At 53.3% G+C, this 27,892-nt stretch overlaps 1 protein-coding gene across 2 annotated transcripts in view; it reads left to right on the top strand.

Annotated features, from left to right (window-relative positions):
- Positions 1-1,552: 1,552 nt before the first annotated feature.
- SMOC2 (SPARC related modular calcium binding 2) overlaps positions 1,553-27,892 on the top strand; it is a 154,179-nt gene continuing 127,839 nt past the window's right edge. For both annotated transcript variants that reach the window (XM_060029625.1, XM_060029624.1), the window contains exon 1: positions 1,553-1,839. In XM_060029625.1, coding sequence (XP_059885608.1) covers positions 1,756-1,839 — 84 coding nt within the window. In that variant the 5' untranslated portion in view covers positions 1,553-1,755. The remainder of the gene's footprint in view (positions 1,840-27,892) is intronic.

Here is a 27,892-nt window from a genome sequence, read left to right as displayed (position 1 = left end):
TTAGCGGCGAATGTTTTGAAAGGTTTCACATGCAAATTTTCCTCTTTGGATGGTCTTAGAATTAGCCGTATGCAGTATTTCCTTTGTATTTTTACCTCGATTTTTGATGAACGTTTCCTACCAGTATTCCTCAGTTACTTCGCCATCTACAGCTGCTCTGCTCACCTGTTTCTCAGACCCAAGAGCAGTCCCAGTTTTATTATAATTTCCTTCTCAAGCCAGGAGGAATGTGTTTAAGTACTTAATAGATTTTCTGGAATTTGAAGGAGAATTCACAGAGCCGCCCTCTTTCAGGAGGAGATATTTTCTTCCCCATCTTTCCATGGCTCTGTGTGTCGCTTTCCTCCTGAAAATACCAAGATCTCTACCTCCCTCCCCTGTGTGGGACCCAGTGGTTGGAACAGCCCTGCCTTTGTCTCAACAGCCAGGCCCCAAATCTTCGGATACAGCCCTGCCCACCCCCCAACTCATTGCCAAAGCTTCGGATTAAACATGGGGTTAAAAAATCCGATTTGGATTTTCTGTTTTGTTCTTTTTCTCAGTGCCCCTGACGAGTCAATCGAAGCATTGTTCTTGCAAATCTTCACTCCTCTGGTTTTCTGTGGGAGCTAGAATTAGGGCTCTTTCCTGTAAAGCCCTAAGCCAAGGAGAAACTATTTCAGCAATGTTGTCTGCAATGGATACTGTCCAGAGCGCAGAATTCTCTTGGTTTCCCACCAGTCTCCACCGACGAGTCTGCAACCTCTACACCCCCTGTGCTTGCTTCAGAAACACCTGAAACGCTTTCAAAGCAGGCACGTTCCCGCCAGCCACACTTGCCCCAGGTCACTGCTACGTGCAAGTCAGACCCGAGATCTTTAGGTCCCTAAAAGCCCCCGAGTGGATTCACCTGCAGAAAAATGCTGTAGGTGCGCCACGCTCCTTGAACCTTTTGGGTGGTGTTGCGTGTTGTGCTGACAGCTGCCCTTACTGGAGAGCCAGCTAATCACTCAGCAAATTTGAGAGGCGACAATCTGGGCTGGACGAGGTAGCATTAGAGCCCAGAGTTCCAGGAGACCAAGGATGGCCGGGGACTGACCTAGGCTTCGAGTTAACTCTGTGGGATGCACCGGTCACTGGAGCCGTTCTTGCGCGGACCGGGTCAGGGCCCTGGGATGGGAGGAGGGCGATGCGCATCTTGTGGTCGTGCCCGGGGCCCTCCCAGGGTGCGCGCGCGTTGGCGTGGGCACGCGTGTGCGTGTCCGCGTGTGTGCATTTGTGTGCGTGTGTACACGCGTGTGCGTGTGTGTGCGCGCGTGCAGGGAAGGAGGCAGGCGCACGCAGCACCCGCGGGATACAGCACAGCCCTGGGGGCCCCCTCTCCATCTCCTGCTGCCGCAGACCCGCGCCGGGGCGGCCCCTCGGCAGAGCGGGCGTCCAAGCTCAGCGAGCGGGGCGCGGCGGCGGGCGCGGGGGGTGGGGCTGGGGGACGGGGGGGAGGGAGGAGGGCGGGCGGGCGGGCGGGAGGAGGATCCGGGAAGCTCGGCAGTTATTTGACAGGAGCCAGGGAAGCCGCAGAGGGCGCGGAGGAGCGCCGGGTGCCGGGAGGGCAGCTGGTTGAGTCCGGGCCTCCCGGAGCGCTGGGGAAGAGGACCCCGAGCAGCCCCTCCGCCGGCTCCCCGGCCGCCGTGCCAGCGCGCAGGGCGCGGCCGCTGCTCCGAGCGCCGCCCTCGCCCTCCGGGGCCGAGAGCCCCGCCGGCCCCGCGCCCGGTCACCATGCTGCTCCCCCGGCTCTGCTGGCTGCCGCTGCTCGCGGGGCTGCTCCCGCAGGCGCCCGCGCAGAAGTTCTCGGCGCTCACGGTGAGTCCCAGCCCGCGGGGACCTGGCGGTGGCGCCGTGCCGCCTCCTGCCAGGGTCCGGCGGGGTCCCCGCGGTCCCCTTAGGCCGAAGCGCCCAGGCACGGGGAGCAGGTGACCCTCGGGGAGGTGGCGCCTCCTTCCGCCCGCGCGGCCGAAACAGGTGGGGCCTGGGCGGTTCGGCGGCGTGCGCGCGTGGGTCTGCTGGGGTCCCCCCGGCACGGGTGACGGGCCGGGGGTCCCGTGCCGCCCCAGCCACGGGGGGTGGGCAGGGCCTCGCGCGGAAACCAGGTCTCGGGACGAGGGCGCCGCCCGGCGGATTGTCCGAGGGCGGCCCCGGCGGGGCCTCGGCACCCACCCGGCCCGGTGTGTCCCGGGCTCGGCTCTCGGCGCGCGGCCGCGCGGACCGCGTGGCGCTTGCCTGCCGAGGGGACCCTGCTCGTGGGCCACGCAAGTTTCGCCTGACCCTCCCGGAGACCCTCCCTACGTGAACTTGGAGGAAGCAGATGACACGACAAGTGAACATTGTCTTCCTTCCTGCTTAGAGCAGGCAGAAATTGGGGGCCCCCGGGGGCTCCGCGTCCTGCGCTCCCCGGCCCCGGGGCCCCGCAACGGGTGTACCGAGCGCCAGGGTCACCGCGCCGACCGCGGCGGCTTTTGCTTTCTTAGCTGCGACTTCTCGGCGGGGCCCGGCCGCCCGGCGCGCAGTGCCAAGCGCGGAGCTCCGCGCAGGGGCCGAGCCAAGCCGCCGGCCGCCGGCTGGTCCCTGGTGTCCCAGCCCCCGGCTCGGGCAGACCTCGTGGGCTTGCAAACCCATAATTAATGCAATCTGCAGAAACGAAAACATTCCACTTAAATGTGTTTTTGAACAAGTGCTTGAGAAAACACGAAGGGAGAGAGAACACCTCTGGTGGGGAGATGCTTTTCAGTGGCCGGGGGCTCGTCCTGAAGGCGTTTATTGTATCGAAAATACCGACGGGTGAGATGGGCTGCAGTCGGGTTCTGCTTTTCAGCAACGCTCAAGCAGCCCCCGAGCCTCTTTTTCATTTTTTTTTTCTTTCCTTTCGAGCAGTACCAGGAGGGAGTTAGTGAGTTCACGGTTCATACCTAAAATTCTTCTGGGGTCCCTGCCTTGTGTCTCACAAATGACTTGTAGATTAGAAACTGCTAACTGGAGCTTGAAGGAGGTTTTCACACGCTCGGCTTTCCCTGTAGAGCCTTTATCTCCGCAGAGGGGCGGTGGAGCAAGCCTTGCTCGATGTATCCGTGTGTCTATCCATCTACACACACACAGGCGCTTAGACGCCCTCCCCCGCCACAGCGCATGCAAGGCTGCAGAGAAACAGACCAAGTCTCAAGATGAGACCCCACGTTTCTTCCAGAGATGAAGCAGCAGGTTGTCTATGGTGGCCACAGATTTCCTGAAAGTGCCCAGGGTACACGTCATCTGGGTGCTCCCCGAGGGAACCTCCTGGGTTGGAAAAGCAGAATAGGGCGTTAGTTATTGGAATAACTGAAATCTCTACAGGTTTTCTTCTCTTTTCTGCCCTCCACTCTTCTTAGTTAAGCATTTACTTTAAGCCCCTCGTACTTTGCCTTCCCAAGGCTGCTCTCAGGAGTTCCCGGGTGGCAGTGATGCCAGCTACAGGTGGGATTCTTGTGCAGAAATGGTACATATGTGGCCCCCTTTGACTGTACTTCCTGAGGAAACCTTCTGCCTTAAAACTGCTTTTGCAGAAAAGCACTGTGCTGCTTTCGCGCCCAGGAGAAAAGCTTAAAGCCACGACATATTTTGGCAAACTCCCCCCGCCCCCCGCTATCTAAGACATCAAGAAGTTTTGCTGATGGGCCGTGAGGGAATGTCGGAGGTGCTGGATTTTCTGTGGTGCTCATCTCTTTTCAGATCGTTTCCCAGTATTGGGGGATCTCTTGTTTCCAGAGCAATGGCTTTCTCTCTGCAAGATTTACTTCTGGTCTTTAATAAATCAGAGAGACAGTGCCCGTCCCTGGGAGACTGGGAGTGACCACTAGAAGTCGTCTGGATGTGTGACCCGAGGCGAGTTACTTAGCTTTCTTCATTTTCAGTGTTCCTATCTGTAAAGTGGGGATGAAGCGATACCCCGTGTTCAGCACGTTGCCGGGATTAAAGGTAAGGCGTTTGTGCACGTACCCGGCATGTGTCTGCTCTGTAATTCACCTTATTCCTGACAGCAGCCATGCCGCTGGGCCCGATGCCATAGTTTTCACAGGGGTCTGTGTCATTCAGATGTGGGGACACTGGCCTCACGGGGGTTCTGTCTGTCAGGGGCGTGTGTGTGGAGCACAGGGCTTTGCTCTGGGTGAATATGAGCTTTACTGAGGTGAATGGTGTCCGCGTGGACGGGCAAGTGAGAAAACTCGCCCATCTGCCCCCTTCTGTACCACCCTTTCTTCTCACGTAGAGACAGGAAGAGGCGCTGCCTCTGGGGGTTAGAAGCTTGTTGCTGTTTTCCCTGGATGACGCCTTTGTTTTCCTCTCCCTGTAGTGAAAGGTCTTAGTTGGGGGACAGTGTTGCCGGATGTGTCAGTGGGTTTGATCACCTCTGCTACTTGCTGTTTAAGACTAAGAGAATCTGCTTTGCTTGATAATTGTCTTTTTTTCCCACCGAAGTTATTCTTCAGAAATGGCACCTTTGTGTGTTTTCCTAGGACTTTCTGAGGGTTTGCATAATCGCCTGGTCATCCGTGAGCCCCGTGTTGTTTCCACTCAGCAGACGGTGCTGTGAAGTGTATCGACCCTTCCCGAATCTTGGTCCCTCTGTTTCTTCCTTCTTCTTCTAAGGCCGGATCATGTCCATTTTTTCCTGAGAATGGTTGACTTTTTAAAAAATTTCTGCTCATGGCCGAGACTAGGGAATACCTGCCAGTGTAAGTGGTCTGGTTACACATCATTCTACTCCTCAAAGATGATCGCATCATAGGGGCGGCTATACGGACTTAGACAGCCAGTAGCCCGGCCCTGGGTGTTTCCTTCCGGGCTGTGAGGCACAATGTGCCCCGTGACCCCTTCCCCGGAGTGTTTGCGGGGGGCAAGTGGATTGATTTTAGAGCTGCCTGAGGGGAACTCTGCCCACACTGAGGACGCAGAGGCCGACAGGCCCCCTTCTCATGTGGCTTCTGGCCACCCGTGACGGTGCTCCCCCGGTTCCTGTCCACCACTGAGCTTTCTTTGCTCCCAGGGCACGTTGTGTGTGTTTTCTCGTTGATCTCCCAGCAGCCTAACCAGCAGGGCTCTGCCGTGTCCATATTCCAGAGGCCCTGTTGGAGCCCCGGACACTGCCCTGATCCAGATGCTTAGAAATTCAACCCGAGGTTGTTTTTCTTCCCTAGGCAGGGTGGAGGGCTTCCCTGCACTGTTTGCTGCTGGGTCTCCTGTGAGAATGGTCCAGCTCGACCCTGCCCCTTCCCTCCCAGCCTGGCTGGCCTCCAGCACACGGCGAGGGCAAAGGACTTGTCGGTCGGGGAGACGTGTACCGACAGAGTTGAAGTGGCTGTTTTCCACCCCTGTGTGTATCTGTTTGCTTTGAAAGAGAAGGAAGGAGTTGGGAAGGCAGGGTTTGCTCCCATGTACATGTGACCGTGTGTCATTATTGGCCCGAGAGGGTCTAATGTTGATGCTGCTGGGATGTTGGCGTGGCCCCGCCAGCTCCGGGCGACTGTGGACCATCCTGCTTGACGCTGTTCTCACTCGCTGCCCAGGCTCTCAGGGAACGATTATGGTTTCTTTCTTCTCCCGCTGCAAATGGGCTGAGTACATTTGCTGCTCTGGGAAGGCTGCGTTTCATTCATCAGCAGAAGACGGACCACGGAGGTGGTTAAGGAAAAGGAAACTAAACATCATCAAAATTTTCCAACCTAGAAGCCCATTTACATGGCGACTACAAACCCAAACATCTGGAGGAGTAACTTTAATTTTGATTTGAAATCAAGACCATAAATAAAAGTATAAGCAACTTCAGGCTATAACAAGACTGTGCAGTAAACGGGCATTGATCTAACCAACACAGGTCGCAATGGTTCAGAACAGAGCAGATTTCTAAGTAATTCTATATCAAAATGAGCCTTCCTGAGAGTCTAGGAATTTAGAATGAGGCTGTTATTAAGACGGGCAGTGGAACACTGGCGTAGAGGGCAAGGGTAACGTTTCATATGTTTGAATTAAAAGGTACACTATTCCGCACATACGAGTCATAGCCTCAGAGTGATGGACTTCCAGGTAGATTTTGGAATTGGAGAAGAAAAATTAAGAGATAATTTTCTGAGTTCATTTATAGGAAACTAGAACGGTCACCTTTATGTTTCCCCAGTTGATGGTGTTGGTCATGGCACAAGATCCCCCTATTAATATTTGTACATCTCTAGAGCTTAAGTAACCCATAATATATTGAGTATTTAACTGAAGCCCCAGAGAGGAAAGGTTTCAGAAAATGAAATCTTAGTTTCATATGGGCTAAGAAGAAGTTATTCTAAAGGGATAATCATAGGCAGTCTTGTGTGGTTCTGTAGTCCCAGGCCGAAGACCAAAGAGCAAGGATTTGTAATAAGACGCAAATAAATAGAGGCCAGTGAAATGGTCCCTCACGTTTATATTGTCGTGATTGAGAAACAAGAAATTATAACCGGAAACTTGTACTAGCTGTCCAGATTTCATCAGAATTTTCAACAGGGAGGCCCTCTCGGGATGTCTAGTAACACTGTAATTATATTCCGGTTTTTATTACGTATGGCATGATGTGGGATATTAACCAATTAAACTGGCAGTTAAGGGAAGGTGCAATGTCAGTACAGTAAGTGAACTTTTTCTTCCTTCAACACATATCTTCCCTCTTTTTACTTTCTTCTTTTCCCTGGTCATCTTTTTTCTTTATCTTTTAGGCCTCTGCCCAAATTACAATGAACTCCCTTTGCTTCTCCTATGACCATTAATGTTACTGTTTCTTTTTTAGCGCTAGCTGAGATCCGTAAGAGGTTTTCTAGTTTCTTCCCCTCATACTCTTGCCCCAAGAGCATCTGTAGGCCCCTCTACCGTGCTCCGGCCTGGTGCTGTGGGTAGGCCACTGCAGTCACTTTATCCCCAGCATCGTGTTACCGGCCCTGTCCATCAGCAAGCCCATGCCGACGGCAGAGTTTTAAAATGTTTTTGTCAGGGGGTAAGCCAACTCTTAGCATTTGAGGTTGCTGGCAAAGAGTCTTCCAATAATAGTGAAGTCCCAGAAAGCATGACGAGTTTAGATGCACACGGTCGTCTGTGTGTGGTTTTTTTTTTTTTTTTGTCTGTGTGTGTTTGATCTTTGGTCCAGAGCACTTCAGGATGCACGGCAGAATCTATTAGGTCCATTTCATTTGGGATGTTCTCACATCTGTTGGGTTTTAGTCACTGCTGAAAGAACAAGTTCGTCACCTTGTTAGCCCCCAAATGCTCTAGTCTATAGGTGGTTCTTGCCCAAGGTGGGTTGTTTTGTGTATTTATCTTTGACTCTGTTCCGTATAATCAAGGCTCCAGGAGCAAATGGGTCCAGCTTACCTACGAGATGACAGCATGGCAGACACGAGATTTCCTTCCTGGGATTAAGAAAATCTGTCTCATTTCCTATGGCTTTGCCTGTCCTGGTCAGGTCTATCCCATACCAGCCCCCAGTGGACTGAAAAAGACAGACGCTTCCCTAGCCCAGGCCACGGTGGCTTGTGAGGTGGGGCCTCGGGGCCTCGGGGCCTCGGAAGAAGGTGGCACTGGCTCTCGTCTGATCCAGACGTGAGTGCTGACTGCTGGGCAGTGGACCCCTTACTCCTGCCAGGGAGCCACATTTCTCCGTTTCAATGAAAAGTGCATAAGAAATGTTTTTTTTATTACTCTGAGGAATGATGAAAAAGTACATTGCCCAGTGGGAAGACTGTTGATTTTAATTTCTTAGGGCACCTTGTCCGTTGAGGACGGTGAGATGTGTGGTTGCCATGGTTACCTCTGGCGTGGCTGACCCGTGTTAGGTGTTGTCGCTCTGACGCGTAACTCACGACTGAACCCTAGTGTTGAGGTTTTGACGTGTAATTGCTCTTTTCTCCCTTTCTTTGCTCATGTCTAAGTGCTTCTGGGGCCCAACTTCATCTTCAGAAGAACATAGCGTAGACTTGCCTTTTCCTCCTCGTATCTGGTTAACCGTTTCTGGTTACTCACATAACTAACTCAGGCACAGGTTCATCTCTCTTCACATGAACTCCATCCACATAATTGCACTTTCCTTGCGCTACGATAGTTTTTCTTATAACGTTGAGAAAAAGAGACAAATGCAAAGACACATCACAGAGCCGCTCTGGGTCACTTCCTCAGTTTCGGACGTCACTGTGGGGTCGTTCCCTACATGACACATCAGAGTCACATAAAGAGACGTCATAAGATACAGTCACGCCATTGATGAGAAACACTCTTAAGTATGGAGCAGAGAGTACAAAATAAAAATAGAATAATTCCGTTTATGCTTATCATTTTAAAAAACAATTCAAGAGGTCTGAACGAAGGTATCTAGCGGAATCTAGCGCATTGTCTGTTTTCAGTTGTCTATCAATTCATTCCGCAGAGGACTTGGGTCTGTGTCATCAAGACTTAAAAAAAATAAGTACATTTACAATTAATTTAAAAACTTGACCTTTGAAAGACAGAAATGACTGTCCTGCAGTTTTGTGGTGGCTGCAGGCTTACGACGGCTGAGTGAGTGGCATTTGGGAATTTCATGGCCAGCCTTGGGGTCAGGGTTCTGGGCAGCATGGCGCCCGGAGCCCTTTCTGTGACATGACATCAGCTGTATACAGCAGGAGATACATGTGAAGGTTTCCCTCACTCCTTCTCAGAGATCAGCCACTTAAGTGTTTGCTGCCCCTGTTTTAAGGGACTGTCACCTTCTTCACAGGGAGGTGGTCGAGTCGGGGGCAGACAGACGGAGCTCAGTTCCTGTCATGTCCACCGCTGGTCAGGGCTCTGCTCTCAGGGCCAGGCCCGTCGGTGCCAGAGGGGCAGGAGCTGTCGGCCAGGCCACTGTGGCTGTTGCGTTGCACGTGCTTGTGTCAGAGGAGGAGGAGAGGAAGGTCCGTTTCTCCCGTGGCACCAAACTGACCGTGACATCAGGGCCCTCGCCAAGGAAAGTCTAGGCCAGGAAGACCTTTGTCCTTGGGAAACAGATACGTGGAAAGTTTTAAACATTAAAAAGAGAGGTAAGGAGAAATTCTGCACTAATGCCGTTGACTGTGGAATAAAACCTGTCATCAGGAGGGTTCTCCTTGGACCTGGGTACCCTGGAGGACCTTGCTTTTAATACAGGCTGAGAATCACATAATCTTTAAAATTGTCATCTACTGATGAATCAACAGTTCACATCATGTGCTTTCCTTGGGCCACGTACTTAGGTATTTAAGGAAGATCACTAGGTCTTTGAAGCCCAGATGCCCTCCGTGCCTCTTCTGTATCTTCCTGTCCCGACCCTTTCCTCCCAGGCCCGGTTCCGTCTTCCCGTGTTGGAGGAACTCGGAAAGTGAGGTGCGTTACGGACATCCATGCCCACCTGCTCCCACTTCCCACCCTCCCTTCTAAGGCATCCCCGCAGGTTCCCCCTCTGCTTTCTGAACCAAGCTCTGCTCTGAGCTCTGGTTGGTCCACACCCTTTGATGAGCCCTCGGGACCAGACACGAGATCTCAACAGAGGAGCATAACCTTGCTTGATGACACTGGGGTGTGGTTGGCCCACTTGCCCAAGTCACTTTCTGAATCTGAGGTTCCGTTAAGCCAGTTCCCCCCCCCCCACCCCCGCAGCACTGTTTCTTTGAACGTTTTGAACCCGTAAGTGGTGTATACGTTATTCCTGTTAAAACTAGATTTGCGTCCTGACCCCGTTACCAGGTTGGAACTAGCCCCTCAGGCTCTCGTAAATCGGCTAAGCACTCCTCCACCTTCCTGTAAATGGGTTGGCCTGGGGACATTGAGGGATGGGCTGGGACTCACTCCCAGGAGATGAGACCCAGGGCCTTTTGTCTCTGCTGCAACGATTCCCTGCACCAGGAAATATCCCCAGGGGATTTGGGTACGTGCTCCGGAAAGAATCGGTGACTTACAAATCATCAAACACTAACTTGGACTCCCAAGTACGCGTCCTGTGACTCTTACTCAGGCCCGGTATGGACACTTTGTGAAGGAAGGCGTTGGACCCGCTGCGAGTACTCAGGCAGCGCTGGTCTCCACCCGTGCTGCACCGCGCAGGGCTGCCGTCTCCTGGGCACACCGACTTGCTCTCCCAGCACCGGCGTGAGAACATCCCGCACGCGGACCGAAACTTCAGTGTAACGCAGTAAACGGTCTTTACAGCCTGCACTTTTCTCTTGTAAAGTAGAGAGAGCCGGTTTCCGGTGCTGGTAACAGCCCTGCCAAGCCGCCCTGTTCCTTTCGTGGGTGCGTGTGTTTTAAATTTTTGCAAACACCTCAGGGCAAGGAAAGTGAGTAACAGCTCTGACCTGAACGTACACGTCGACTAAGCTTGTAGCTTTGCAGGATCCACACATGATGGGCTCGTGCTCATCAGGTCTTCATTCTTCAGAGGTTTATCTTTTGGAGGGAGTTGCCAAAGCGAGATCTTTCTTTTCACTCGGAGATATAATCCAGGTGGAGTCACGAATCCCTTTCCCCGCGCCCGTGGCATCTCTCCGCCCTTTACACCCGGCTTGAGACGCAGGTGCGGCTCCAGGGGAAGCGCCTCTTCGTACTGTTCCGTCGCCGGCCACACGAGGGCGCCCGAGAGCAGCCTGCTCCGCCGGGGCGGGCGGGCAGGGGTCCGCGGGTGGGCTCGGGCTCCACCCCCCGCAAAGCTTCTGCCACTTGGCGACTTGGGTCGTCACCTAGCCTGGGTTCAGGCGCCACGTTCAACTTTCCAGTTTTAGAGGTTTGACTCATGATGCAGGGACACTAAATTAGGGAATTAACAACCAAGGGACGTTTTTATTTGAGGTTTCCAGCAACTTTCTTTGGAAGTCTGGGATATGCAGGTTAAGTTCAGGGCGATTACTCAAATACCAGGTAAGAGTGCTGTGTACCCGAGGCAGGATTTTGGCTTTAATAAATGAAGCCAGGAGAGATGCCCCAGTGGGCTGTCTGCTGGGCCCGGCTGCCGGCAGATGCAGTTTCCTTTCTGCCGCAAGATCTGGTCACTTAGTGAATGGATTTTATTCAGAGCAGTGGCTTCCCTTACTTGCAGGCTAAATTAATATTGTATTTCAGCGTTCTTTGGGGGTGGACGTTCTTAGACGTGTCCATTTTATGATGGATTTTAACCCGAAAGAACATTAACTGCAGAAAATCAACAGTCTGTGCTCAGGCTTTCAAAGCCTGTCTTCCAGCCGAGCCTTTTCCCAATAAAATCTGCAAACTCGCTTTGTTGGGGGAAGGCTCGGGGGAGGTGCGCCCCGGCCCCGCTTCCCTCAGACACTTTCTTACCGACCTCTGGCCAGAAACCAGTTACATTTCTTTGCATCCAAAGATCTGAAGGTGGTTTAAAAAGTCCTAATTGGCCCCATTCAAATTCTCACCAATGTTCCCTCCCCTTGCCTCCTCTCGGCCGCCGTTTTCTTCCCTTGTTCGTTTTTTACATGACAGAGGAAGGCCAGCCTCACTGCCTGCAGCCGTGGCCGCAGGTCGTACCGCAGACGTTGGGCGGAGGGGCCATGCCCGTGTTCTGAGGTCCCTTCGCAGCTGTGACCTCTTCAGAACCTGGCTTATTTCCAGGCTCAGCCCGGCCTCGCCGTGGTCCCCGTGTCTATGAGGGGGACTCGGGGAGCCGGCAGGTGATGCTGGGTCCCAGAGGCTTCCTGAGACTCCGGGGGGCCTGGACGCCCGGCATCGCCCCTCTGCCCCCAGAAGGCAGCGCAGTGGCGTGGACACGCCCCGGACGCTCTGTCCTGTCCGAGTGTGGAATCCTCGGTGTGGGCGCACGTGCAGTGTCCCCCGAGTGCTGAGGTCAGGAAGTGGGCTGTGGGCTTAGGCCTGGGGAGGGGCCCCCTCAGGCCTTTCTTCCTGGGGACTGTTGCCACGTCAGCCCTGGTGCTCTTCTTATCCAACCCCCTAATTTAACACAAAAGGGTACAAGAATTTCATTGGCCAAGACATGGTAGAGAGTTAGTTAACCTCTGTGTCCCTCTTTCTCTGCGTGTCTCTGTCTCTCTCTGTCTCTCTCCAGCCCTCGGGCTTTCTGCAGTCTTGCACCGTGTGCACGTGGTCACTTCCAGCCGGCCTCGCCCTTCGTCTGCGCTGTGACCCTGCCAGGCTGCCTCCTGCCCACACCAGGGAGCTCGGGTCTCCGGTCAGGGCAGGGAGGACAGACAGGCCCGAGGACTGGGGCTCAGTGAAGTGGAGGGTCTGAGAAAATATGTAAATTAACCCAGAACTTGACTCAAAACCAAATTCTAACTTTTTAAAAAAAAATTACAAATGGTGTCTTTTTTCACTTTTTCTCCTTTAATACTACTTTCTGGGTTTTCCAGTTTCACTGAGCGCTCAGAACAGCCCTCTGTACCTTTGCAGCAGTGAGATCCAAGCTCTTAGGACTCAGCATCCCTCACTGTCTCGGAATTCCCAAGGTAGAGCAGGGGACGGGGGTTGGAGGTCTGCCAGTGGGGCACCCAGCTGTGCCTGAGGACGGGTGCAGGTAACTGACTCATCCTTCAGCCCAGCGCTCCATCAGTTTGCTTTTGGGATTCCCTTAACGCACATCCTGGGGAGTGGAGGGGCTTTGATGGAGAAAAGGTAAGCAAGAGCACCGTGAAACGTGTAAGTAAAATCATCGAATGGCACTCGGGCTGTGTCTGGACGTGCTCGGAGGAGTGATGGACCTGACCTCTCAGCCGGGTGCCCGTCGCTGGCAAACAGGTCACTGTCCAGCGTCATGCGGCCTTTTGTCCAGCAGACACAGCAATGGACAAGGGTTGGGGCCAGTGTCCAGATGTCACTGTCAGAAATGTGGCCCAGAAGGTGGCTCTCAGCTGAGCCCTGAGGGTCTGGGAGGCAGCCAGGGGGGTGGGAGGGGGCTGGGAGCATCCTGTGCAGAGGACCACCCAACAGACGGGTGGGGGCCTCATTTGGGGCCCTGGAAGGATGCAGGGGGTGAGCGGAGCATGAAGGGCCCTGAGGAGGGCTGGGCAGCCAAGAGGAGGCTTCCCAGGTGTCAGAGCAGAGGTGCAGGCAGGCTCCTGGAGCAGCCCTGATGCTGGGCGGGGGCCAGGCTGGTGGTGCAGGTGTGATGCTGGGCGAGGAGGCCCTCGGCCTTTCCAGCTGTTCCGCTGACTCGTCTTCACTGCAAGGCCATGTTCTCTCCTCCACCCACAGCCTGGACGGGAACGGGGCAGCTGGCTTGGGGCTGGAATATGAGTTTTCCTTAAAATGTGAAAGAAGTACACGGCGAGCTTTGTGACAGGCGGCAGTCTCCCCCTGAGAAGGAGTGGCAGTGCCGGGAGCCTGTCAGCCCTGGAAGGTCCGACGGGCGTCCCACCCAGCGGAGGGACCCAGGGCAGTGGCCGTGCTTCCTCCCGGTGACGTCCTCCTTGTGCTGACCTCCGTCGGGTTGGCCTCGTTTGAACTGGCAGCAAAGCCGTGCAGCCTGGTGCCAGATCAAGGTGAGATGGGAGAGAAGCCCCATCACCTTTTCAGGACAGTGCCTTGGAGTCTCGGGCGACAGGTGCAGTTGGTCAGAGGAAGTGTGAGGCTTCTTCTCCTGGGAGAAGAGCAGAGATTAGGTCCCCTGAGAGTGGTGGGAACGGCTGGGCCCTGGGGAGGAGCTGGCGGGAAGCAGAGGGGGCTTTAACAGCCCACGTGGGGACCAGGCAGGGAGCTCATCACGAGGTCAGGTTAACGAGTGCTGTCTTCACAGTTGTGCCCGCGAGATGTGCGCTCAGGGAAATAAAAGTGAAACTGAGGCAACAGGACTTGTAAGAAGACCTGGCCAGGGGCACGATTACGCACGTGAACGTAACGTGGCTACTTCTCCACGTCATGCTGGAATTGTTTCATCTGGGCAAACGGTACGAAATTCGGAAGAGTGGTGCCCCTCCTGGACGGCCTTGGTCTCCTGAGGTTTCCCGTCACTCAGCCCCACTTGCGAGCTGTGGTAACCTGGGCTCTCCCGTGGACTGTCAAGTGGGGTCGATGCTTAAATACTTTGAACCAAAGCACGCGAGACTTCGGGTTAACTGCATCCCAGGAACCAAAACCTCAGAGCAAACGCAGCCACCGCGAGGCCGCCGCCTCCACGGCCTGTCTTTCAGGGAAGCCGCGTCCTGGGTGAGCCTGGAGGCCTGGGGACCGTGACAGGCGGTGACAGTGGCCCTCCTGTGGGACTCGCTAAATGACAGTGATTCATTCCCTGTGTTTGCCTCTGAATTATGAGGTGACCCGGAGACACCGTTTGTAGAGATGCAGGATGCTGGATTCCAGTCTCACGTATGTGGTTGAAATCATCCTCTCACAGCATTGCGGTGGCCGAGGACACGTCTCCCAGCCGCCTCGGAGAGCCCTGCGGGCCGGGGGGTGGGATGGCAGTCTGGCCTCTGCTCCCGCAGCCCGAATTCCCTCAGGGTCTTGCCGGGACTCCGTCTGGACAGTAGGCCCGGCGGAGGGAAGGCGCTGGCTTTTCCAGAAGCTTTGGTTTTCCAGAAGCTCTCTCCTTCTCTTCCCTTTAGTCTAAGAGGAGCATCCCCGATCTGTTTCGTCTCTCATTGTAGCTGTTCCTGGCTCCCTTGCCTCGGGTTTGCTGTCCTTCTCTGATAGACACTGTAGGTCCTGTCATGAGACACACTCGGATGTGGGATTTAGGACAACTCGGGCCTCTAGGACTTGTTTGGAAAAGACTGGAGGGACCTTGTGATGATGAGATCCTGCAGGTGTGTCCCAAAGACAAGGACGTCGCGGCTCTGGTGCAGGAGAACGCCTCGCTGCGGCCCCGTCTCTGGTCCTCAGAGGTGACTAGTGGTCACGGCAGGAGGACTTGGCCGGCCTCCCCGGGGGCGGTGGTCTCACGGTGCCCACCCATCCTGGGGGTCTGGGGCTCAGGGGCCACCACTCCGGCTGTGATTCCTGGATTTGCGGATTCTGGAGCGTTGGGTGAGCCACAGGCTCGGCCTCCAGTGCTGCAGGAGGCGGACTGTCCTTTTCTGTCACCACATGGGTGACCCAGGCTGCCCTGGTCACCTTGTCCGCCCTGGGGCTCTGGCAGAGAGTCCGGCTCCGGGGAGGGAAGCAAGGCCCCGGGCTGGACCAGCACCCCCAGGAGCCCTCCCCCCGCCTGGCTCTTCTCGGCGTGGAGGCGCCGCGTGCCGTCCCTTCTGCTGCAGCCTCGCCTGACGCCTGCAGCGAGCCTGTGCTTTGCGGGCCTTTGCTCTCTTCTGCCCCTCGCTCTCCACAAACACCAGCTCTTTCCCCAGGAGGCCTTCCTGACCCTGTGGTCGGTCAGGCCAACTCCACATGCAGGAGCAGAAAGCTAGGGGTCTTCAGTTGTATATTGTGTATACAGTGTTGTATATTGTATGCATTCCCCATACACAATATACAACTGTGTATACAGTGTTGTATACACAATATACAACTGCTGTGTAGTTGTGTGTTCTTATTACCCTTCTCCTCTTATAACTAAGAGCTCGTTTGTTGGGTGCAGCTCGGGGGTCAGCACGATGCAGCGGTTTAACTTAGGGAGCTTGTGAAGGGCTCCCGCTGCTGTGGTTGGTAGCGTGGAGGTCAGGGTGGAGGTGACATTTCCTGCGTCCAAGACCTCGTTCGCAGTGACACCCCCCTGCCCCGTGCTGACTCCCGCCCCTCCGCTCCCCATGCAGTGGGCGCTCAGTTCTTCCCATTTTGCAGATGAGGAACTTGGGACACGGGTGATTAAGCCAACCTGCCTGGGCCGGGTTGGCTCCTGGCACGAGGGCTCATGTAAGAAGGTGCTCTCAGCTCAGGTTCTGTTGAGTGAGGCACTCAGGCCAGAGGCTTGAGCCTGGCCAGCCACGGCCAGAGTGTGTGTGGCTGATTCCACTGGGTCCTCGGACGAGGACTCTGGGTCATGGGTGGGAAGCTTGCTGCGGCGTCTGCAGGGAACATTCCCCAAAGGGATCCTTGGAAGATAAGTTCTTGGAATTAGTCACATGTCGGACGACCCCAGGGAGGGCCGTGGGCGCCGTGGACCTGTGGCTGGGCCCTGGGTCGGGCTGTTTGCTGCCTGGGTGTTTGCCTAGGGGGTGTCCTGGCGGGAGCAGCCCCGAGTCTCCCGGGCTGTTCCTCCCAGTCCTTTCGTTTCCTGGTGTCTGAGTCACACGTAGCTTTCAAATAGCAGGTGTTTGGCTTTTATTGTCCTGATTGATCCATGTTTCTCTCGCTGAGATTTTAAACTGTTTAGAGACCCTTTGAAGATACCTTTTAATTAATTGTAAATAAGATAAAGTTCACTCTGGTTTACTGATAGCACAGAAGATTTTCTCAGGTGCACTTAACGTGCCTCATACTTACATGGCTACACCCATGCGATGCGTGCTTGAGACGCGTACAGTGAAACACCCTAGGGCTCCTCAAATGGAATAACCCCTAAACTCCAGTCCCCCAAGCAGTTTCTTAGGAAGAAATGACTGGATCTCCTTCTCAGGAGACTGGGGAATTAGAGGGAGCTTCTGGGGATCTGTTCATCAGCCCCTTCCTTTTATAAGGAGAGCCCTGAGGCCCCTGGCGGCTGGGGGTAGCCAGGTGTGCAGCCCAGGTGTCTGGACTCCGCGTCCCCCGATTTCTGACACCTGCCTCCGCTGGCTGAATGTTTAACGTGAAATTTAATGCCAGATTTTAACAAAAATGATTTCAGCATCTAACTCTTCCTCGTGTCCTACATTCATTATTATAAAGAACTGATTTTGGTGGAAACGTGGTAATAGACAGTGACACTACTGCTTGAAATTAACAGATGCAAGATTTTGTGAATGTCATTGTGGCTCTTCTTTGGAGAAACGTTGGGTACGTGACAAAGTAGTGACCTGTGCCCTGGAGGACGTAAGGAGGGGCTGGAGGAGCCCCTCGGACCCTGGTTCCGACTCTACGAGCCCTGCACGTGTCCCCAAGATGCCTTACGCGGTGTGTGGTTGAAAGGATAAGGAAAACCTAATTGCATCCCCGATGGTGTTGAGCCCACTGTGAATTTCAAAGAATTTCTTGTAAGATCTTAGGCGCTTTTTAGAGAAGACCTAAGAGCAAGGTATGCAGGGTAACTTGCGGGTGTGTCTCCCCTTCACTGGAGGCAAAGGAAGGGTTGATCTGGTGGCTTTTCATTTGGCTGTTGTGCTCCACGTCTAATGCTTCCTTTCGATATTTAGTAAGAACCTGATGTTGAGTTTCGGTGCAATTGGAAGCATTTTGGATGTTAACTAAAATCTTTGCTGTGGTAGCACCTTTCATGCAGTAGAATCTGCACCTTTAATTCCACAGAATCCATCTTTACATGGAGACCTACAGTTCTCATCGTTAAATTAGCAAATAATAGACACGTCCAATGGGAAGCTTGGCAAGAGGTGTTGGAAACACGCCCCCTCCCATGACGTCGGCTCTCCGCATGTGTATAGGGTGCTCAGGCCGTCCTGCTGTTTTCTAGGTGCTGGTACTTGAAGCTGTGATGTTCCAGGTCCAGGACGTGATAGGCATTGAGATGACACATTGGTTTCTCAGAAGGGTGGTCCTGTTGGCCACCACCCACCCCTGCTTTCTCTCGCCTGGGCACGGCTTCCCTTACAGGCGGTCCCATGGCAGGTTTTGTCCAGTTGACCAAGAGGCCTGAGCTGTGCCCTGCCCACACCCACTCATCCTCTGATTCCCCCCTTCACTGTAGGCCTGAGTGACACGGGTCCCCAGAGCCCATCAGGGTAGCCTGCTTCTTGGGTAACCTAGGGATCCAGTGCCCTGAAGTGTAATGAAGTTCGTGCCGATCGACCTACGATAGGTTGTCCTCGGGGAAGCTTGGCTTTGCCGTGAGTCAGGAATGCACTGATGTCTGCGGATTGAACGGTCCTTCCTCTGCGAGACGTGCTCCCTCTGTCCCAGGCCTTGCCCAGGTGGCCTTGGTTTGAAGGTTTGGGGCTCCTCAAGCTAGGGCTGGGCCCTGTCCTCCCTCCCAGCGGGTCCCTCGTGGCCCAGGCCTCGCCTGCCCCGTCCAGTCATGGTGCTGGACACACGTGAGGCTCCCACTGGGGCTCTGATGACCGACTCCAGTGCCCACCAGGGACGGTAGGGGAGAGGAGTGCACGGTGGGCTCAGAGGACATGGGGGGAAAGGCTCACTGAAGAGGCACCAGTGTGGGACAGACCTGAGCTCAGGTGCTCCCCGGCTGTCTTGTGCACCCAGGCTGTGGTGTCCTGACACTGCGAGGCACTGAGAACAGGAAGTACCCTTGGAGAAGGGCCAGGTGGGTGATGGGGAAGTAGGAGAAACTGATCTTCCTGCAGTAGCCAGATTCAGATGACCTCGTTGCAGGTTACCTGTAATAGTACAAAGCCGCTGGTACAAAGGTCCCCATGTTCATCTGAGGGTGCTCTTTGAGTCCCATTCCTGCGGAAAACAGACGTGGGACCCCAGGGACATGTGCTTCTGAGTCCTTGTGTCCTCAGGGGGTCACCACCGCCCTCCCCGTCTACCCAGGCCTCAGGTTCTCTGCCTTAAAATACTCCACTGACCCAAACCAGAAAACAGAAAATATCAAAATGCAGGGGGAAATGGCCTGCATAATATTAAATAACGCGCCCCTTTTCTCCCCCTATATTTACCGTAAGGATAATCTCATCTTAGCACGTGGACACGTTCGTCGTGAAGACATCAAGCTGAGGTGCTTTTGCAGTTCTCGGCAGAGTGAAACAGGGTCGGTGGTTGAGGTGGCGTCTGTTGACGGTTCTGCGTTCTAGCAGACGGGAAGAGTGTTCCCTAGTGATCTAAAGGGAAAAGCCGTGATTTCGAGTGGTTGAGAGGTTCCTAAAGTCCGGTAGTTTGATTTTTCCATTTGATGCATGTAGAGGGCTGAAGGCATCTGATATCAGAATATGAAGGGACGTGAGGACTTGGGGAAGGAACGTGGCCCCAGAAGGAGGTAAATTTGATGAAATGAAGTGAGGCGGACAGGCACCTTCATTTGATGAAATGAAGTGGACAGGCACGAAGAAGATTAATGTCCTGCTGGGTAATACCCTGCACTCTGGGAAAGCACCGAGCTGAAACCTTTTGTCTTTCCTAACACTTTTCAGACGACCTCAGGACACGGTAGAGGGCCAGGCGGGGCCCCAGGGCGTGTGCTCAGATGGCATCACCCGACGGGGTGGCACGAGGGTGGGGACAGAGACTTCCCCTGGTGGGGCCGGCGAAACAGAGCTGGGATTGGGCTCTGCCGTGCGGCAGTTTATCCCTGGTGTTTAAAATCTGCTTCCACGTTGATAACAGCTCTGGGAGCTGGCCCTGCAGTTAATTCCTTCCTAGACAATTAACTGTCATATGTCCAAAATCCACCCACAGGGCCGCTGTCCAGGGCCGTCTGGGTGTGTTATTGTCATTGTGGAGCAATAGACAGGTTCTCCAAGAAGGAAACCAACACTTGGGGGTGATTAGCACGTGACCGGCTCAGACATAATCAGTTCTGTGAATATTCCGTTCCCACTGTTTTCTAACCTACCTGTTCCATGTAAGGTTCAGAAACCCAAGTGCCAGATACCACTGGCACGATGTACCCACCAGCCACAAGTAGACGGCCCTGCAGATATCCTGTATCCAATGTGTAACAGACTGTTACACGTTGATTATTGAACTTGTAAGTAGTCCTATGTTGCAGGTTTCCAGATTTCCCTCCAGACCGTACTAGTTAACTTTACTCTACCATCATAGAAAAGGTATCTCTGGGTAACTTTGTGTTAAAGAAAATCGTTTGGGAAAAGAATAAAGAGCATGAAAGTACCAGAGAGCGAAATTGCAGATAAGCTCCCCAGAAGCCTGAAGTCCCTTCAAGCTAATCCCAAGGTGGATTAGCTGCCGTCGTGCGGTCAGGTCACCCGGACCCCAAGGGTGCTATGGTCTGCGTAGACGGGACCAGTGCTCTGAGGAGGGCGAGGGCTCCCCAGCCCACAAGAAAGCCCGGCCCGAAGGGTGGGCTGCTTATGTCTGGAAGATGCCCTCCCCATCACTGCATTTATCAGCGCTAGCTGCCCGCCCCCATCACAGGAAGGGAACCCACTAGCTTGCCAGTGTCTTGCCGCTTCATTTATTCTGCAAAAAAGTAAGCTATTTGCCAAAGCTTCAACATGCTCATTCTTTTCTATTTTTAATAAAAATGATTTTCCCCATGGGTTTATATACTTTCTACTCAGGAACAAGCGGGCATAAATCCGGCAGCTGTCACTTTGCGGAGTCTTTGTTAAAAAATTCTTTTGGTTCCAGACCGAAGGCCAGCTTGCTCTTAACTTCCGGACACTTCTGAGTCCCCCCGCAGAAGTGCTGGGCTCCCCGTGGAGAGATGTGCTCCAGTTGTCAAGGTGCAGACGCTGCTGGGCCGTCAGCTGAAAGAGGGTTTGTGGTCAGTGCCACCTGGGGCAGAGGGTCACTCGGCTGCCGGTGGACCGGTGACCTCATGGCTCTGTGAGCTGTAAAAACCGCACTCGTTTCTCACCTCGACATTCTCTGTTCAAAGGACATGTTTTGTGAAGCCTGATATGAAATGAGATGAAGTTGGGGTCCTTGGGAAAGTGGGGTGTCCCCCGAAGCCAGCCGCCTGGGCTGAATTCGGGGCCTGTGGTGTTGGTGGGGAGGGGCTGAAAGGACCTCTGGGCAGCGTTGGAGGGAAGGGTGAACGTGACCGTGACTGGGTCGCCACCTGCTGGATCTGTGAACCAAGAGGCCACTTTTCTCATTCAGAGTCAGGAAACCAAGGTCTGGAGGAGAAAGCACGTTTTCGGGTCCTGTGCACACGCCCTGCGTGTGCTTCCGGCCGTTGTCCCAAGGATGGACTCTTCACCCCTGGATGTGGGCGCACATGCCCTGTTCAACCCTGTGTGGGTGAGGCTCCTACAACCCCCTGCGGCTGCAGCCTTCCGTCCTGAGCCAAAGGTTCAAACCGAATAGGATTTATGTCTCGTCCGCGCGTCTCATGGCAGGTGAACTAGGCTTAGCTCACCTTGTTGTGAACAGTTGAGTCTTACTGTCAGATGCCCCCCTCCTGAGTTTATCCGGACCTTTCCTGTGGACCAGGGCTGCTTTTCCTTTTGATCTGCTGAGCATGGTATTATTCTTATTTAGACTTTGCTTAAATTCAATGGGACGCCTGTTATGTGAAAGGGTTTACTGTGTCTGTGATGAAACTACGGCAGAAGGTTGTAAGCTAGTCTGTGTTTCTGACGAAGCGCCACTAATTATGTTTTTTTGTCGTTTAATGGATGCATTTCATTGGTAATTATTCCTGAAAACCACTCCAGGAAGCTGGTAGGTTTGCAGCCTTTGACATTCCCTGGCTTAACTAAGACACTCCCTGAATCAGTATCAACAACACAGAAGAAAATGAGGAGCTGGAAACAAAGTGCTTGGAATACTGACCCGTGTTTGTCTCCAGGCAGATAAATGAGAAGCTCTGGGGCTTTCACGTCCCAGGGGCTGAGAGCAGATACGGAGCGTGTGAGGTCAGGGCCCTGAGGGTCCTGCCGTGATTCTGGGAGCCGAGGTCCTGCAGGGAGGGACGCCACTAAAATCACTGAGCGTTGGTGCTGGTAATGAAGTTTTCTAACCGCAAAGCTCACGTCTGCATCACAGGCTACATGTGTCCCAAGCGCTGTATTAATATTTTAACAAGTCAAGCAGTTTTATTGATGATTCTGCTCTCCCGTGTCTCACGTAGTCAATAGAGTCTTAGAAGTTAGCGTTTTGTGCTGGTCGCATAATGCGGGTCTGGCTGCCCTTCCCTGGTGGCCCTGCTCATCCCTGGGCTCGGGCTTCCGCTGCTCCAGGACCAGAGCAGGGCCAGGGCAGCCCCCAGGCCTCCCAGGGGCCACGCTTCCTCTCCCTAACTGTGGGCTGGCTCTTCTGCGGCCCGACTGCCAGAAGGATCTTATCCCGGGGTAAGAGCTGTGCCTTCCAGGGTTTGTCTCTGCTTACGCCCTGCCTTATTCTCTCGGAAATCCCAGAGCAGAGCATTCCCCAGTGAGGCACATTTGGCAAGACCGACAGCAGGCAGGTTTTGCGAGGGGTAATTGAGCGTGTTTTGTAAACAGGTCCTGGGTCACTAGTTTATATAAACATGAAGATTTGGTTGGTTGAGCGTAGAAGAGCAGTAGGATTCTAAGGGTCAGGAATTGAATACAGAAGCAATTTTCTAGACCTTTCTTTTTGTAAACCGTGTCCTGAAATCAATAAACTAGCAATTCAGAGCATACGCAAGTTCAGACCAGTACCAAAAGCCAAATCGCATGCCTTTGTGGTAAAAATAAGCAGGGCATTTGGTCCCTACTGGCTTCGCTGGTCACTGCAGATGGCATTTCAAAGACAAAGACCGTTTACCACATTTGAATGTTGCCAAGATTCCCAATTTGCAGTCTCATTAGAAATGCTTTCTCATCTCTTCAAGAAAATTGAATGGAAATTTCCAGTTCATTCAATGAAATTGTGCTTATGTCTCTTCTCCTTGTCTTTGGGATGGAGGACTAAATTAGAAACAATAATTTTCTCTGAGCTTGATCTGTTCATAGGAAATACATACGGAATTTTAAATATATTCATTTTCTCAAAATTGGCCTTTCTCAGTGACCGTGTGTGTGATTTCGTGCAGAGTCTCTCATAGTGCGAGTCAAGGCTGACCACCCACTGTGCCAGGCAGAACTGTGGATTTGCACCCGCTCTCGGTCCCGAGTGAAGGTCTGCAGGGTAGAGACATGCTCTGTTTGAAGCAGAATCTCCAATGATCCTTAAGGCCACCAAAGGTTGAGAATCACCGACTTACCTTAGTTCTGTGGAAAGTCTTCTAGATGTATGGCATCTTTTCTTTTTCAAGGAAAATGATCTGCCTGTTAACCGGTTTTGCCGTATCTGTATAGTTTATTGTTTAAAAAAAATCCGATTTTTAAACTTGGCCACCGGTGGCATGACTTTATTTTACGTTGAACGGGGATGGCCAAACTTGGAAAGATGTTTCTATTCCAGTATCCGATAAAGTGTTTCTCTGACCTTTTATTTCTTAATGAAGCCATAGTTGTTGCCTCTGAGGACACAGAGGCCAAGACCCTGAAAATTAGCGAGGAGTCTGAATTTTCTCTTCCGTGGCCGTTTGAGGCATTTCCGGGATAATTTTTACCAAAATATCAAAAAAGAAAAATACCAAATGTGAGATGCTGAGAGTTCATCATATATACATTCTGTTGTATCTACTTTATTTTATAATAATACTGTGATTTCCACTTTACAAATCATCCTTAAAAACCTTGAAGATATGTGATGCATGTTGTAGGGTGGACCACAGACTCCCACCTTGGATCCTGGGTGTGGGCTGTTCAGGGTAACCCTGCCTCCTGTTCGTGGGCAAGGAAGTTTCCACATCAAGGTGATTTTGCCTTCGGGCATCTTGATTTGCTACTAACAGTATAAGCCTTTTGCCAAACAGATATCATCATAGATCTCGTCGCTCATGAGACAGCAGACATACAGGCATCCTGCCCTCCAAGGTTTGAATGAGGCCAGGCTGCAGAAGGAGGTCACTGTCCTAGGAACAAAGCCATTTTTCCACATTCCATTTTTCACAGCTACTGTAGGGTCAGTGGAGAAGTCCTCACAGCTTATTCAGAAGGCCAGGACCGGAGTGTGTGTTGTGTGTTGGGAAGCGGTTCCCTCGCCTCTGCTCTGCCCCGGACGGTCTCCTCTGTCCTGTGAGCATCACGGGCAGGCGGGCGGGTGACCTCAGGGCACCTGGGCAGGCAGTGACTCGTGCACCCAGACAGGCTTCAACTCCCCCCCGGCTCTTGCCCAAGACGGCAGGACTCTCTGTCTTCTGGCGGAAACGTGCTTTGGCGTGTGGGGTTGTCAGTCCAATCTCGACACCTCAACGTGACTATAGTCCAGGTGCTGCCAGGTTCTGGGGGGCGGGGCAGGGGCCAAGGATGGCGGCCTGCTGAGCAGGTGCCGGGGCGGGGGGGGCGGTGTCCGAGATGTGAAGTCCTGCGCTCTCACCTGGACAGTGAGATCGCGGGTTCAGAGGTCAGGGCCCACAGTCACAGCGATGTGATTCCTTGCTGACCGGCTGGGCTCCTGTCCTGCATCACAGCCCTTCTTGACATTTGGGTCCCTTTAGTGAGTCTGGGGGCTCAGCACCGACCCTTCCCGCCTCCTCTCCCAGGTGGAGAGGACGGACTAGGCCTCTCGCGCTTCTCCTGAAGGAGAATGCTGCGTAGACCCCGAGTCTCCCTGAAGCGGCCCCCAGGCGCCAGCTGGCTGGATTGCGCAACCTTTGGAAGTTCGCGGAGCTGTGCGGTAGGGGCCACGCGGTGGGCCCAGGACCTGGCGCTCAGGGGACAACAGGGCAGCTGGGAAGTGGGTGTGGCGTGTCCAGCCCTGCCCCCTGGGAACTGGGCGGTGGGGGCCGTGCCCGGCTGATGGTCCTTCACCAGTTCATGCTGTAGGTAGGGAGTGTCCTGTAATGGGGGTGAGTGCACCCCCGTGAGTGTGTGTGTCTGTGTCTGAGCACCACACACACTTACAGCCCAGGCCTCGTCAGGATCGGGGTGCCGCGTGTGCCCCCCGCACCGTGTCCACACCCCTGGATTGGCTGAGGCCTCCTTCCCACGCATGGGAACCTAGCGGCATGGGGAGGGGCAGCACGTGGCCGGGAGGAGGGCGGCCCGGCTGGGCCACTGTGCCGCCCTTCCTGAGCGTTGGCTCTGTGCGTCTGTGCCCAGGGGAGGGTGATGCTAACGGCCCCCTGGGCCCCGGTCCTGAGTTAGGGGGGCTTTGGGGCGCCTTGGATGAGTGCACAGCTTCCTTGTCACCAAGCATCCTGCTGGACGCCGTGGCCGCCACCCGCTCCTGGATTGTGTCCCAGCGCTGCCTGGTCTTTTGTGTCCTCCCCTCCCGTGCTGAGCTCTCTCTGTCTGTCTGCCTGGTGCTGGGCGGGGCCCTCTGGCCTCCCCACACCCTCCCTCCTGGTAAAGCTGCACCACACGTGCCGTTTAATACCACCTGCACTCCAGGTGTTTCCAAGTGTCTCTGTCCAGCCAAACTCCAGACGTAGTCCCACTGTCTCCCTGGTCTCTGCGTGGCTGAGGCCGCCGTGCACAGTCACACAGGCTGCGCACTGCACAAGTCTGCGGGCGTCATGCGTATGTGTGACAAAGCATGTGACCAGCCTAGGGTCACGGCCCAGAAAGCATTAGTTATCGGCGCCGTTGTTGGATTTAGAAAACGTGGAGCAAGTGACCGGGTATCAGCTACGCAGCTCAGCTCCAGGGCATCTTAACTCTCAGCACTTGGCCATGGACGTGTCTGAAGAGGCTCAGGGTGTGGAGTGCGGCTTCTTAAGTTGCTGGGATGTATTAAAGTGTTACTTTTAAATGATAGAAAACTAGCTTCTAGCCATAGGACTAAGGATTCAGATACATCTTTAAAGAAAAGAGAATGTAGGATAGATGTAACTGTAATTTCAGATTCGCTTACTTTATGTTGAGTCGACACTCATGGTACAGAATTTCATCCGATAGTTTCCCGTGTAAGAAACCCCAGAGAGACTGGAATCGGAAAGGTCACATCCTGGCTCTGTCGCTGGGTGACTTTGGCCCGTTAGCCTCTTCAGCTCTTGGTCAGCACCGTGAACGCGATGCTGCTCTGGGCAGGTTCTGGGGAAGCTCCAGGGATGGCCCCCGGGAAAGCCTTTTCGCCCCTCCAGACGTGGATGACGGTCACTCGTTTACTTGTTTATTCCTGAGACGCCTGTGAAACGACGGCCACGTGCCCGGCGCACGCAGAATTGCCGGATGGATAGGCTCCGCCCATCTGGCTCCAGCCTGTGGCTCTCAGGGGAGTGCCCGCTGTCCCACCCACCAGTCGGATGTGCAAACCAGTGGCCAGTCCTGTAAGAGGTCCAGGGAAGCCTTGGGGAGAGGAGACGAGGAGCCTGCTGGGAAGGGGATGGGCAGGAGGCTGAGGTTACCTGGGGGGCGGGGAGAACCCCGGGAGGCTCCCAGACCCGCCGCACACAGCCACCCGGGCTGGGAGGCTCGGCGCGGGAAGGACAGTGGCCGGGCCGGGAGGAGGTGAAGATACACCTCAGAGGTGCTGCAGTTCAGGTCCAGGCCGCCACAATAAGGCGACTATCACGACAAAGTGAGGCACATATAGAAGTGATGTTTACCCTACACTGTAGCCTGTTAAGTGTGAAGTAGTAGTACATCTAAAAAGGCAACATGTGCACTTTCATGAAAATACTTTATTGCTAAAAAAATACGAACCATCATCTGAGCCTTCAGGGAGTTGCAGTAGCAGCATCAACGATCACTGATCACAGAAACACAACAAATATGATGCTGACGACAAAGTTTGAAATATTTCGAGAATTACCAAACTGACGCAGAGACACAAAGTGAGAAAATGTTGTTGGAAGAATGGCGCTGATAGCCTTTCCTGATGCAGGGTTTCCTCAAACCCTCAATTTATCAAAATTGCGGCATCCACACGGCACAGTAAACCACAGTCTGCCTGTACCGACCAGAGGGGTGAGGCGCAGGCAGGAGAGAGCGGGGTGGGCTTGGAGAGGGTGGGGGCGAAGGGGTCGGGGCGTTGGTCCCTCCAGGCACGTAGAGGTCATCCATGGTGGGGCTGGGGCCCTTGACCAGGTGGACAGGTGGGAGGAGGGGAGGTTTGGGACAGGGTGACCTTGAGGTGTCAGGATGTGATGACTGTTGTCTGCTGAGTGACCGTGCACATTGACCCTTCACAGGTGTGGTGTCCTTAAACCTCCTGCCAGTGCCCTGGAGAAGGGATTGTTGTTTCAGTTTTAGGGATGCAAGACACACAGGTGGGAAGTCCAGGAATTTAAGTATTTCTGATCCAAACTGTTTTATTTTGTTTTTAGCTGTCCTAAACTGTGCAGAGGGCAGCTGGAAGTACATGAGAGTCTTGACTACATTTCAGAATCGGGGGAGTCAACACAGACACGGTGGTGATAGTCACGGTGGAAATTTGTTTTCGATCCCCGGTTTTCGTTATATGTGATCAGTCACTCATTAGACGAGAAAGTGACATGTAAGCTTGTCCGAGGGGCATAGAACACGTTTTCTGTGTCTTGTTAGGTGTTTGGGGTATTTACTTTCTGCTATTGTTTTTCATAATTCATTCTTTTTTCTTTCTTTACTATTGACGTGTCTATTTGGGTGATGGGCATATAGTTATACATTTTCAGTAGGTTTTAAGTGTTTTATAAGTTAAAAATAAAATACATAAAACGTAATTTTTCAAAAAGTAGCTCAGGTCCACTATAGAAATTTGAAAATAAAAGAGCACATGAGGAAAGTACCAGTTTCCTGTAATACTGTTGCCTAGAAATTAAACAGTGATACAACTTTGCAGTACTGACATTTTGCAATCTTTCCTCTAGGCTGTGTGTGTGTGTGTGTGTGTGTGTGTGTGCTGGATATGGTATATATGTATGTGTGTGTGTATGTAAACGTGGGATCGTGTTCTACATTTTCATTTTAAATAATTTTGTTTAAAAATATGTTCTACCTCTTTTATATGATTTTTAATGGATCAACACACTTCTGTTGTATGGATTTAGAGTAACTTGTTTATCCAAACCTCTATCGTTGAATATTTCATTGCCTTCCGATTTATTTTGCTATTAAAATAGTATTGCAGTGAGCAGTGCTGTGCATGCATAGTTCTGTGCTCTTCCGGTGTTTTGCATCACATATACTTTGGACGTGGGATTCCTGGGCTTCAGGATTGTAAAGGTCTCTAGTACAGAGCGTAGAACTAG

This window comes from Delphinus delphis, chromosome 14 (assembly GCF_949987515.2).
Source record: "Delphinus delphis chromosome 14, mDelDel1.2, whole genome shotgun sequence".
Classification (NCBI taxonomy): domain Eukaryota; kingdom Metazoa; phylum Chordata; class Mammalia; order Artiodactyla; family Delphinidae; genus Delphinus; species Delphinus delphis.
This window is presented reverse-complemented; position numbering and strand designations above follow the sequence as displayed.